The sequence below is a fragment of the Prunus mume genome, linkage group LG3, assembly GCF_029339155.1.
Source record: "Prunus mume cultivar Tortuosa linkage group LG3, ASM2933915v1, whole genome shotgun sequence".
In the NCBI taxonomy this organism is placed as follows: domain Eukaryota; kingdom Viridiplantae; phylum Streptophyta; class Magnoliopsida; order Rosales; family Rosaceae; genus Prunus; species Prunus mume.
Genome location: NC_142700.1, coordinates 14,233,845 through 14,247,544, shown reverse-complemented (window position 1 = coordinate 14,247,544; position 13,700 = coordinate 14,233,845). Strand labels below are relative to the sequence as shown.

Sequence of the window (13,700 nt, the reverse complement as noted above, 5' to 3'; positions counted from 1 at the left end):
ATCGAATATTTTAGGATATTTATAAAATATATATATAGATACGTTCCGAAATATCCGTGATCCTTAAAAAACGATAATATTCTTGATATTTAATTGATATTATTGATATTTTAAACTATGCTCTGACCTATAACAAGAAGTGATGAGATCTATGAACAGTCATGGAACTCACAAACACACGGATAAACAATTAAAACACTAAATCCAAGTGGATAATCAAGAATATAAGCTCAGTTACACAATAAGAAATAAGAAAGGACTGGAAATTGAAGAAAAAGAAAAAGCATGTGGCAGATTATGAAGGATAAAAGGCAGATCTTTAAGGTCATCAAGAAAGTCAAACCAGAATTACAAGAATAAATCGCTAAAAGTTAAACGGATCTTGGGGGAGCGGTTGGGGAATTCTGTGGTTGTGGAACATGTTGCTGGGGCTGGTCATAGGAGGTTTTGTGGGGTGCACTGGAGTTGGGTGGTGGGTGTGTGTCCGGGGAATCGAGGCTTTGAGGTGTGGGTAAGATTTGATGGCGGTGTCTTATTTTCTGATATTTTTCAGTTTTTATTTATTTATTTATAAATTCAATTCAATTGTTATATTAGTTTTTTAATTAAAAACTTTTTAACACCAAATTAACAAATTAGGATACAACGATTAAATTGGTTCAAATTAAAAACACATTAGTCAACACTCTAAAACACAAGTACTATTTGGGTATAGCTCGAGTGAGTCTACTTTACTTTTACAGCTAATTATTTTTAAAGCGCAGCAGAAATAACTTTTTTTTTTTTAATTGATAGCAATCTTAGTTTCTACATCCAATTTAGAGTGAAAATATCACAAAAATAGGTACTCAACAAAATGAAGTTCATAGGACGAGGCATGCTCTGTTTCTTTTGGTACTCTTTTGTTCTTGTTTCCTCTACTTTTTCGGCTCAAAGCTTCAAAGAAAATGAAGAAATCCGAAGGTCTCAGTTCCCAGATGGCTTCTTGTTTGGAGCCGGCACTTCATCTTACCAGGCATATGTCTCTTCTTCTTCTTCCTCTTCTTGAATTCTTTCTCTGCTGATCTGCAACTATCTCAACTTTGAATTTGCTACCTCTTTTGATTTTATAAGGTTGAAGGTGCTTATCTTGAAGATGGCAAGAGCCTAAGCAACTGGGATGTTTTCTGTCACACTCCAGGTAAACAAAGAACTAACAATGTTGTCAGAAACCCAACACCCAACACCCACCCACACCCCCCCCAAAAAAAAACCAAAAAAAAAAAACTAATCTTGACATTATATATTTTTATGCTTAATATTTTCATGGATTTTCGGCAAATTAAAGTCTATATCTTAAAAATACTTCAGGAACAATAGAAAGTAATGAGAATGGGGATGTTGCAGACGACCATTACCATCGCTACTTGGTAAGTCTTGAGAACAATTAAAAGAGAAAACAAACACATAAAATATAGTGAGCAAATTAATTAACTTTTTGAGATGAACTTTGTATGTGTATGCATTTATATAGGAAGACATTGAGCTGATGCATTCCCTGGGAATGAATTCATATCGCTTCTCTATTTCATGGGCTAGAATTCTACCTGGTATGTTGTTTCATATTATCTTAATTAATTAGTTTTTTCGGTTAATCTGGGATATTTGCAACTCAATTAAAATGATCTTCTTGAGCCAATAACAGATGGGATGCTCGGCAAAACCAATCCAAGTGGGATCACCTTTTATAACAAACTTATAGACCATCTGTTGCTCAAAGGTGCATAATCTGATCTTAAATTCAAGACCAATTAAATTTTTCTAAATTAAAATATATTCATATGCATGATTTGGATTTTGGATGCATAATGCAGGGATAGAGCCATTTGTGACAGTTCACCACAATGACATGCCCCAAGTTCTAGAACAAAGAGATGGGGGTTGGCTTAGTCCGCTATTACGGTACGTTTTTTTATTTTTATTTTTGAAACAACACTATATTTGGAACTCTTGGCAATTAAGCTTTTACTGATTTTGCAAGATTTTATTGAATTCTTTGTTGTTGAAGGGAAGAATTTGCACATTTTGCTTCCATATGCTTCAAAAGTTTTGGGGACAGGGTGAAGTATTGGATTACCTTCAATGAGCCCAATCTCATGATTGAGTTTGCCTATATAAGGGGATGGTACCCGCCAGCTCGTTGTTCAACCCCTTTTGGGAACTGTTCAAGTGGCAATTCTGATACTGAGCCTCTCATTGCAATGCACAACATTTTAATAGCTCATGCCACGGCGGTTGACACATATCGTAGGGTTTTTTGGGTACGTAATTCGGTAATTGCATGTAAACATTGTTTGACATCTTTTGGTGTGACATATAAGCATAAATAATTTCTCAAAAGCACGAAAAGACACATATCAAGCTGTGATTTGTCTATAGGGAATTTGAACTTGTATTTTCCATTGCAATTCGAATATGAGCTTGTTCTTAGCTGAAGTTGGAAACGTTACCACTTTTTGGGTTTAAATTTGAGGGTGCATATATGTGATAACTTTTATGTTGACACAGCCAAAACAGCATGGGTTTATTGGAATTGTTGCAAATGCACACATGTATGAACCGCTGAGAGATGATGAAAGGGATCGGCATGCTGTTGATAGAGCTTTGGCCTTCAATGTCGCATGTTAAGTGTTTATTTTTCTGATCTGTGTTTCTACCAATTTGCTTATAATATTACAAGATCTGATCGCAGCACAATAGAAGTGTAGAAATTAAGAGTACACAAAGCATGACTAAACTTTTTTTCTTTTTCTTAACAGGATGTTTGATCCTTTAGTGCATGGAGATTACCCTTCTGAAATGCGCGAATGCCCAGGCTTGGAATTGCCAAGGTTTTCCCACAACGAAAAACAGCTCTTAAGAGGCAGCATAGATTTTATTGGCTTCAACCACTATTCAACTCTATACGTCAAGGACTGTATCCACTCTGCTTGTCCCTTAGGCGGTGACCATGCCATCAGAGGCTTTCTCAACACAACCGGGTATCGAGATGGCGTACCAATTGGAGAACCGGTATATCGAACATTACTCTTGATATAATCAGTGTGACATGTTACGTTATCGGACTATAATGCATGACATGCCCGTGCCTTGCAAACAAAATCATTTGGCAACATAATTTTGGCATAGCTATTGTACCCTTGCATCATCAGCCTTGTTATTTCCCCCTTCTTTTCTTGGATAAATTTTCATAATTTATTTCTTCTTCCATGGCTATTGGATTTTGGTTCCTTCATATATTAGTTAACAAGGTGCTCTCAACTTGTGCTGTGTTTCATAGACTGGAATGCCTAGGTTTTTTGTGGTTCCGAGAGGCATGGAGAAGATGCTTGATTATCTAAAGCAAAGATACAATAACAAGCCCATGTTTATTACTGAAAACGGTAAAGCCAATATCGCAACTTGTGATTGAAAACCTGTTCATATATCCAACAATTTTCTCAACTATGTGGCAGGATACTCTTTACCAACCCCACAGACTGAACTGCAAGATTGGAACAGGATCAAGTTTCACAAAGCTTACATGGCCTCTGTGGCCAGAGCAATAAGGTATCATCAATGAATTAGTTCTTCGATAATCCTCAAAGCAGTGATATAAATTTGCAATATTAATTGTGAAATTCTAATTGACAGGAACGGGGCTGATGTTCGTGGATATTTCATTTGGTCCTTGATGGATAATTTTGAGTGGCTCAGTGGATACACCACAAGATTTGGTTTATATTATGTTGATCGAAAATCGCTGCACCGAACTCCAAAGCTTTCTGCAGGATGGTTTGCTAGTTTCCTCAGAAACAGTAGTCACAACGACAGGGAAGAAATTAGGGCAGCTTCAGGTCATAACAATAATATTATATTTAGCCAACTGGAAGCTAAAGTTGCTGAAATGTAGAAAAAGTCCTTGTTAATGATAATGATGAGACTCGTAGTACTTTTTGGCCAAAATTATTATGGCTTGTCATATTATATTAAAGAGCTTTTAGCTAGCTGCTTCATTTGGCCACACTAAAATAAATTTTGGGCATAAGAGAAATGGAAACCACCTGTTTGTCTCCATATGCAAAACCCTAAATAATTGGCAAATGAAAAGACCCTTCAAACGAGTAATGGAAAATTTTCTTTTTTTATTCACTTCTGTTTTTCATATGGTTTGTTCGTTGTCCCAGAAATAGAATGCAGTGAATTATAGATGGCTCCTCACCTTGTGTATTAAATATTCTTGCCAAGGGAATCTAGCTCACTGGAGAAGTGCCTTAATTTGTAGACTAATGGTTTCAGGTTCGTAATCCCGTGAAACGTTCGGAGCATAGGCGGATCTAAGTGTGGGCTGGAGTTTTTAGAATATACAACTTAGGCTAAGTTGTTACGCCCAAACTAAGTAAATCAAATATTAGCCTACACCTCTATGTAGAAATAAGCCCACCTATGTATAATCTCAATCGTTAGATTGATTGAAATCCATGTGATGCATTTTTATGATAAAGATAAATACTTTTTAATATAATATTGTAGGGCTGTTCTTATTTTACCCGAGGGGTTTGAATTAATTTTTAAAGAGCTTAGCAAGCTACTTCAGTTGGCCACACTAAATTCAATTTTGGGCTCCACCACTAATTGGGGGCATAAGAGAAATGAAAACAATGTTGTTGGACTAACCATCCCAAAAGAATTAATCAAACAATGGAAGAAGTTCACTAGAGATTTGGCCGATGGTCGGAGAGAAAAGAGGGTGACTTGAGTTAAAACCAAAACTTGAGTTAAAAGAGTTGAAAGAAAAAAGAGAACATGTGTCTTTTTGTAAAGAGGCCACGTCGTGTGTGGAGGAGGAACTTAGGTGGCGGATCCAAGATTCGAAATCTGGCTGGACGAAACTTACATTAAAAATTCAACGTTATGAGTGAATTTCATTAATAAACATAAAAATATACACCTAGTAGGGGGGACATAATGAGTCTTACCCTCAAATGCATCTATATGCATAAATAAAAGTTTAGCCCAAAAAAAAAAAAAAAAAAAAAAACTATTCTTTTTCTTTAAAAAAAAAATTTCCAACAAATTCTTTATTTTCTTAGGGTTCAAATTGTGATCCGACATAACAAAGGATAGCCTATTTAATCCAACATTTCAATAAAAAAATCAAATAAATTCTCACAATAGCATCAATGCCTTTAATCAAACATTAACATACCAATAACAAATCAAACATCTCAACAATGCCAATATCAAATCAAACATCTCAACAAAATTCTAAAAATTAAAGACCTAATTAATTTCAACAAAGTCAGCAAATTATAATTCATTCTTAAGTAAACCCTAGAATATATTAGAACACATAACTTCTAACCTATTTAAAATATATTAGATTCAATGTTGTCATATGCATCTTAAAATTTGGAGGTAGGTAATTAAAGAGAAGATAATTAAAGAGGAGATAATTAAAGAGGGGAAATTTTAGGTTTTGCATACATGTGGGTTGCTTTTTGGGTGGGCATAGGTTTGTATGTTTCACATGGGTTGGCCTATTACACATGAGTATTTTTTCTTTTTGAAAAATTTGGGGTAGGCAGCAGCCTACCTTGCCCTTGGCGTAGGACCGCCCCTACTTGGGAACCAAGCATTGTCCTAAGAAAACTCCCTCTCCTTCAATATCACTTGTATAAAATAATGATAATAATAATAAACTTCTTGCCATACCCAAATGTTCATATATATACCAACTTGATGGCGGAGGGAGCTAAGGCCCAGGGTGGGCATGTGCCCCCTCTCAAATCTTCATTGAGGCTATTATCTTCTTAATAAAATCATACTTTTCTTAACCAAATTTTATTTATCTCTTTGATTTATCTCTTATTTTCCTTTCTCACTACATTGCTGCCCTTTCAAATCTCTTATTGCTTCGACTCTTGATTTTATAGTGATAAATTATCTCAAATTTTCTTTGGGTATTTTTTATAAAATATATTTCATTTGATTTTTTGCTAGGATAAATGAGTAGATAGTTAATATAACATGTAAAATAATGAAAATTAATATAACTGTAAAATAATGAAGTATAGAAATTAAAACTGGGATTTTGTAATTAGTTTGGTTGTCTTAAAAAAAATTATTTCAAAATATGAGGTGCTCCCTCTGTTAAAATTTTCTAGCTGCCACTGCCAACTTGATATCACGAAAATCGAAACCAACAAAATGGAACTCAGGGGAGGTAACCTTGTTTCTTGTACTTGTTCTCTGTTTTCCTCATTTTCTCCGTTTTTTCAGCGCAAAGCTTCAAACAAGATGAACAAGTCCAAAGGTCTCATTTCCCAGGATGACTTCTTATTTGGTGCATCCACTTCATCTTATCAGGCATTTTCCTCTTCTTCTTCTTCTCATCAAACTCTTTCTTTATTTCTGCAACTATCTGAACTTTGAATTGGCTTTTCATTCAAATTTTTAAGGTTGAAGGTGCTTATCTTGAAGATGGTAAGGGCTTAAGCAACTGGGATTTTTTCACTCAAATTCCAGGTAACACTAAATATTATTTACTACAAAGCTTTTTTTTTTTTTGTTGTTGTTGTTGTAATTTTTCATAGATTTTTGTACTCACCAAATTAATATCTGCACAGGAAAAATAGCGGATGATGACAATGGAGAAGTTGCAGACGACCATTACAACCGCTACTTGGTATTGAACTTTCCATATAGATCACCCCTTTCTCATCCATTTTCCTTCATATTCTCAACTTTGAAACAATAAAATAGAAAACAAACACATAACAGTGAGCAAACCATTTAACTTTCTGAAATTATCTTGTGTGTATATGAATCTATATATATATATATATAGGAAGACATTGAGCTGATGCATTCCTTAGGAACAAATGCATACCGGTTCTCCATTTCCTGGGCTAGAATTCTACCTGGTACGGTGCCCGCTTCGTGTTATCTTAATTTGGTTTATTGTTTAATCTTGTTTTTTGTTTGCTTTGTTCTGTTGTCAATCTGCGGCTTTTTTCAACTTAGTTTAAATTGGAAATGATCTTCTTGAGCCATTCACAGATGGGATGCTCGGCTCAGTCAATCCAAGAGGGATCATCTTTTATAATAAACTTATAGACAATCTTATAAGCAAAGGTACCTGTGCATGAGCACTCGATTTACTAAGCAAGTAGCAAGTTACTAGCCAAATTAAACAATGTTTAGTCATCTAACTCTGCTACCATGCAGGAATAGAGCCATTTGTGACCCTTCACCACCAGTGACCTGCCCCAAGTACTAGAACAAAGGGACGGGGGTTGGCTCAGTCCGCTATTAAGGTACAAGTAAAACTATTTGCACAACGTCTACTAATCAGATTCATATATCAGTGATCCGTAAGTGTGGTTCAAATAGCAATATTCATTGCGGCATTTCTCTATGATATATGCTATGATAAGTGATATAACTATGTCAAGCTTTTAGGAGTTCTCAAGAGTTCATTCTTTCATTGTTGGTGCAGGGAAGAGTTTGTACATTTTGCCTCCATATGCTTTGAGAGTTTTGGAGATAGGGTAAAGCACTGGGTTACCATAAATGAGCCCAATATGGTGGCTGATTTTGCCTATCTCAGAGGACTATATCCACAGGCTCGTTGTTCTCCACCATTTGGCAATTGTTCCACTGGCAATTCTGACATTGAGCCTCTTATTGGAATGCACAACATGCTTAATAGCACATGCTATGGCTGTTGAAATTTATCGTACTTTTTTCTGGGTACGTATTCTTTTCTTTATCAAACTCTTTACTACTTTGATTTTTGAATGAATACAAGCGATAATCTAATTTAAACTAATCTAAATGATGAGAAGGAGAATTCAAACTCGGGTATAGAGTGAGGAGCACATCCTCTCTATACAACTTGGCTAAGTCTATATCTGCTCAACTACTTGCATTAATATTACAGCCGGAAACAAAATGGGTTTGTATTGGAATTGTTGCGCATGCATTCATGTATGAACCGCTTAGGGATGAAGAAAGGGATCGGGATGCTGTTGATAGAGCCTTAGGCTTTCAATGTGGCCTGGTAAGTTGCTTCTTCAATTTTGTTTAGCCATAATTTATTATGCAAAACAGTAAAGTCATACGTTTCACGAGTCCCTTAAATCCTTAATACTTTATTTGGACAAAAGTTCTCCATTTTCCTCATGACATGTGTCTCTTTTCTTACACTAGGAAAATACAATGTTTTTTAAATTAATGACCATCATGAATAAGATAACATTTGTTTAAACCAAATTTACCGAACAATTATTTTTTGTATTGAATTTTAATGAAATAATGAAAGAGCGGAAATGGTGCTCCATACATTATTTCATTGACTAATGATGTCTTCTTCTAGACAAATTTATTGTATAAAGAAATCACTTACATATGCAAATTGACATTTTTAAAAGAAAGAGCAGAAATTCCATAGTCAAGTGTATTAGTCATTGCAACAAAATAATAATTATAGGTTATTTATTTTCTAATTTGTCAGTAGGTTTTACATGACTTGCTGCATACTTTAACCTCACTAAAATTACATAAAGAAATGTAGCGGAAATTCCATACATTATTTCATTGACTAATCTGCCATCTTCATCTAGAATTTTCCAAGACTTCGTGTTGTTCAATGAAAATTACATAAAGAGGTATGGAGCATAAACATTTCATACATTTTTCATTGTAACTTTCAATCAAGTGGATCAGATTCACCTGCCCCATACAGATAATGTAGTTCTTAGGCGTCATGTTTAAATCCACAATCCCTCTATACAAATTTCTGTTCATAAATAGTGATTGGTACGATGGGTAAAGATCATGTCATGAGATATTGTTACAAATTTTTTTATTTTTTTTGCAAGGGCTGGCACGTATATCCTATGAATAAAAGCCCTCCCCTTGCCAAAACTGGGTGGAAATGCTAAATGATGAAGCTTGAACCTATCACAAGTGTTATAATAAATTGTGTGAATTTCTATTACTTCAAGACACTAATTTCTCAAGAATAGAAGTGTACAAAGAGTACACAAATCGTACTAAAGGTCTTTAGTTTTGTATATTCTATTTACTGTTTATACAATAGAAGTGTACAAAGAGTACACAAATCGTATGCAAAAAGTACGTACGTGACTTTTTTTTTCCTTGTCTAAACAGGACATTTGATCCTGTAGTGTATGGAGATTACCCCGCTGAAATGCGCCATTGCCATGGTTTGGAGTTACCAAGGTTTTCCGCCAAAGAGAAACAGCTTTTGAGAGGAAGCATAGATTTTATCGGTGTCAACCACTATTCAACTCTATATGTCAAAGACTTTATTCACTCTCCTTGCCCCTCTGGGGGTGACCGTCCCATCTTGGGATTTCTCAACACAACTGGGTATCGAGATGGGGTTCCAATTGGAGAACCGGTATATAAAACATACTATATTGTTATATCGTAAAATAGTATGACATAATATGTTATCGGACTATCAACTTATACGATCTATAGTTTAGATCGATAGTCTGAGAACATGATCTTCTTTGTAGCCTAATTGGTTTTTGGTTTCCTTTCTATATTAGCTAACAAGGTCAACTCGTGTGTTGTCTTTCACATATAGACTGGACTGGCTGATTTCTTCGTTGTTCCAAGAGGCATGGAGAATATCATTGACTACGTTAAGCAAAGATACAATAACATGCCCATGTTTGTGACTGAAAATGGTTAGTGGATGGCACAACTTGTTTATTTCATTGATTGTAAACAGATTCATATATCGAACAATTTTTTTTTGTTTCAACTATGTGGCAGGATGCACTTTACAAACACAAGAGAATGAACTAGAAGACAGGGATCGGATCAACTTTCACAAATCTTACCTTGCCTCTTTAGCCAGAGCAATAAGGTTTTTGACAAACAATTAATTTGAGTCTCTTCGATATTCCTCAAAGCAATGATATATATAATATAAACGTGGAATATTAATTTTCTGATTTTAATTGACAGAAGTGGTGCTGATGTACGTGGATACTTCGTTTGGTCCGTGATGGATAATTTTGAATGGGTCAAAGGATACACCAAAAGATTTGGCTTATATTATGTTGATCGAGAAACACTTGAGCGAACTCCAAAGCTTTCTGTAGGATGGTTTGCTAGTTTCCTCAGAAACAATAGTCACAACGGCAGGGAAGAAATTATGGCAGCTTCTGGTCATAACAAGACTATTATATTTAGTCAACTGGAAGCTAAAGTTGCTGAAATGTAATTTATATCACACATTCACTTCCATTTGTTGCATGTTTCTCTCTTTTATCTGGAGGCATATATGCATATGAGTCATCATTTTTAAATAAGGAAATGCTGTGATTAACAGTGTTTTTGTATACTCGAAATTTCTATATATTTCCTTCTTTTCTACCGAGGTGGCCGACAGAAGGAATTTTTGGTCTTTCTTCTCTTAGATTGCATAGGCGTGCCACCACCAAGCCACTAGTTGGCTTGAATGGAAAAAGTCGGATATTTGTGTTCGCGCTTCTAACTTCTAACCAGCCGATTGATCAGCCAAGCAAGGAACCTCTTCTTAGCCTAGGTTTTCACTTCCTGGGGGTCGATAATGGTTGGGTTTCGTATGGATATTTTTAGTATTTTTTGGGATTTAATGATAATGGCGTAAATTAAATTAATAGGCAATTAAATTAAATAACAAGAAGGTAAATGTAAAAATAATATCGAAGCAACAATAAACGTAACTTTAAGTAAGAATGAAACAAGAATGATATGCATGACAAAGGTGATAAAATAAAGCAATATGAAATTAAATTAAACTTAAAGCAAATTTGATAATAAAAAGTAAACAATAGACTTGAATCTTAAAACAATGTAATGAAAAAGGCAAGAAATTAAACTTACACTAACGAAAGCGAAGAACTGATCTAGTCTACTTGCTTGAAAAATAAAAACCTAGTCAGGGATAGAAAAGTGAAAGACAAAAAGTAGGTTTTTGTGTCTGATATCCAAGTTCTTCATTCCTTCATCTGATGAGGTTTATATAGGGGCATTCGTCAGCCCATGGGCTGGCCATTAAATGGTCAAAGGTCAACTTCGTTCAAAATCTTTCTTTGTGTGGCTTCCTAAATCCGCATAATTGATTTGAATGAGATCATCGGATTCTAAATCTGATCACTTGATTCTCTCGTCCTTAGGAATGTTCCGGATTGACATCACTTTCTTTTATTGCTTTCCTTGGATGGATCTCATCACGTGCATAAAAACATCTGGAGGTTTTGGGCCTACTTCCGCTGGTTCGGCTTGAACCTCCGGGGACTTGGCTTGATATATGGTGAGACATTGTGGCTTCCGGAGTCCTAGTCTCAATTGAAAATAATCCACCGATGTTGGGGAGGCATGAGAGCCCAATGAATTGTGTGAGCTTCCTTTAAATATGACTAACTCGTGACAAGCCCACAATATCTTTTTTCAGAAAACATTTAATATACCAATTTTGATAAAACTGCATATATAATAATTAATAATTATATATGTAAGTCAAGAAAGGCTTATTAATAACGCATAGGCCATAAGATTTCTTCTTTACTTAATATACATATATATGTTCTTGATTTGATAATCATCCAATTTGGCCATTGTTTTTGGTTGGAGAGAGTGACTAGGCTACAAAGAGCTTTTGAATTATTCTCATAAGGTGGGTCGGTCCTAGATACTACTTCTATCATTTTGAACTTAGAGCATTCTCAGTAGGGACGGATCTAGGAATTGCAAATCGGGTGGGCTAAATTTACCTTAAGTACAAATGTATTAAGAAAATTTGGTGAGTTTTGTAGATTTTGGTTGGTTTTTGTAGATATTTAGGTTTGGACAATAGATTTTAGGAACTAAAAACTAGAGGTAACCCATAGGGTTGGCTAAATTTTTTTTGGGTAAATCATAAGCCCTAGTTTGTTATATTTTTATTTTATATAAGCACTTTTTTTTTAAGTATATTTTGTTCATCGTATTTAGAACTTTTTCTCATTATACGACATTTGAAATAGAGAAAATGTTGAAATTATTGATAATATTGTTGAAATATTTGGAAAGGATTGAAGGGAAACAAAGAAAGAAAAAAAGAAAGAAAGAAGAAGATATTTATAAGGAATTGAAGTTAAAAAAGAAAGTAATAATAAAATAAAAACATCCCATTTTGTGGTGCAGTGCACCTAACAAAATAAAAACACATATCATCCCAAAACATATCTCCCTCCTCTCTCTTTTTCATTATATTTTATCGTCTCTCCTTTTTTTTCTTTTTTCCTCTCTTTCTCCCTCTCCCTCTCCCTCTTTCTTTATTCTTTTTCCTTCTTCCTTTCTTCTTTTCTTTCTTCTCTCTCCGTCTGCTCCATCTCTCTGTTCTTTCTTCTTGCAGCTTTGGGATAGGCTATCTCCGTTAAGTTTTTTTTTTTTTAATTTTTATACATGGTATTACAAATACAAAAAAATATTCATATGGGTTATAGCCCAGACAGCCCACTATGTGGATCCGTGCCTGATTCTCATGTCACAAAACCATTACCCAAAGATAAGGACCATCTTTGGCTTCCAAACTCTTGCCCACCTTGAAATGATCAAAGTGACCTCCGTGGGTTTTCTTACCTCAACAAACTTCTGACTTCTTCCAGGCAACTCCTTGGCCATTCTCCCAGCCAAGTCTTGGACCTCTTCTCCCAGCCAAGTCCTTGACTTGTTCTCCATTATCCAGCCAACTCAAAAGGCCATTCTTTTGGCCATTTTGTTTATAGTAATATATATATATATATATATATAGAAATAAGCAAATCTTACTTCTATGTAATACTTTTATTGGGTCTTCAAACCTCCTTCAACAAACTCCTCTCACACTTTCAAAAGCTTCAGCTGCCATGCCATTCTAATCCAGCCACAAGATTTGTGTAATTTCAGTACCCAAGAGATGGGTTGTGTCCCAACCACAACATATTGAAGGTGGAGTTCAACAATGGCTTCTCCTATCTCAACCCCAATTTTTTCCTATTTCTTTATTCCACTCTTATCTCTTTGTCAATTATTTATATGTCATTTCTTGCAGATGACCTTGATTCTTGACTAGAATGTAGAAATCCAAGAAGACCAAAAGACTTGGTTGCTTTTCTCCACAAGATGGATGGTGAGAATCCTACGTCCCTTTGACCCCTTGGCTAACCCCAAGCCAAGCTTGTAGGTTTTGTCATTCAATTTATTTATTATTTGGTTATTGCTATTATAAATGACAATATCGTTGTTTTGGCTAGCCACTTGACTTGGTTTGAGATTGGACCACTTGATTTGGTTTGAGGTTCAAAATTTTCAGTATCTTCATAATCTCTATGTGTAGAGTAAGTGTATTGTGAGTAGTCATCAAATGATAAATCCCCAAAATAGTTTTCAATGTAATTGTTAACATGTCACCCATATGGATCCGAGATTGGTTGACGTGTCAATAAGCAAAATCATTTGAAGATTGGGTCTTAGATTCTTTCCATGAGCTGCTCTATTCCATCCCAAGAGGAAAGGTCAAAGACTCACAAACTCATGTGAAAATCTAATTCTTGGAAAAACATTTCAAAACAAAACAATATAAGTATACAAATTTTAGTATATAATCACAAAAACATAAGCAACATGATGGT

At 35.0% G+C, this 13,700-nt stretch overlaps 1 protein-coding gene, 1 long non-coding RNA gene and 1 pseudogene across 4 annotated transcripts; all 3 read left to right on the top strand.

Moving 5' to 3' along the window:
* The first annotated feature begins 828 nt into the window (after positions 1–828).
* Positions 829–4,025, top strand: LOC103326244 (beta-glucosidase 18-like). Of its 2 annotated transcripts, none has more exons than XM_008228450.3 (12): positions 829–1,021; positions 1,114–1,180; positions 1,351–1,409; positions 1,514–1,589; positions 1,685–1,759; positions 1,854–1,941; positions 2,048–2,300; positions 2,548–2,663; positions 2,799–3,051; positions 3,320–3,422; positions 3,495–3,588; positions 3,673–4,025. In XM_008228450.3, exons 1-12 carry the CDS (start codon positions 857–859, stop codon positions 3,929–3,931), a joined length of 1,608 nt encoding a protein of 535 aa, XP_008226672.3. In that variant the 5' UTR covers positions 829–856; the 3' UTR covers positions 3,932–4,025. The 2 variants fall into 2 exon arrangements, with proteins under 2 accessions (XP_008226672.3, XP_008226673.3); XM_008228451.3 differs by having other exon boundaries at positions 830–1,015.
* Positions 4,026–6,254: 2,229 nt separating this feature from the next.
* Positions 6,255–10,469, top strand: LOC103326243 (beta-glucosidase 18-like; annotated as a pseudogene). Its single transcript, XR_016125325.1, has 12 exons — positions 6,255–6,387; positions 6,480–6,546; positions 6,648–6,706; positions 6,869–6,944; positions 7,081–7,155; positions 7,249–7,337; positions 7,520–7,773; positions 7,964–8,083; positions 9,196–9,448; positions 9,641–9,743; positions 9,832–9,925; positions 10,027–10,469. The product of XR_016125325.1 is annotated as a beta-glucosidase 18-like (transcript).
* Positions 10,470–12,290: 1,821 nt separating this feature from the next.
* On the top strand, positions 12,291–13,321 carry LOC148918812 (uncharacterized). The gene is made up of 2 exons (XR_016125388.1): positions 12,291–13,017; positions 13,121–13,321. It is a non-coding gene; the product is annotated as an uncharacterized LOC148918812 (long non-coding RNA).
* The last annotated feature ends 379 nt before the right edge of the window (positions 13,322–13,700 follow it).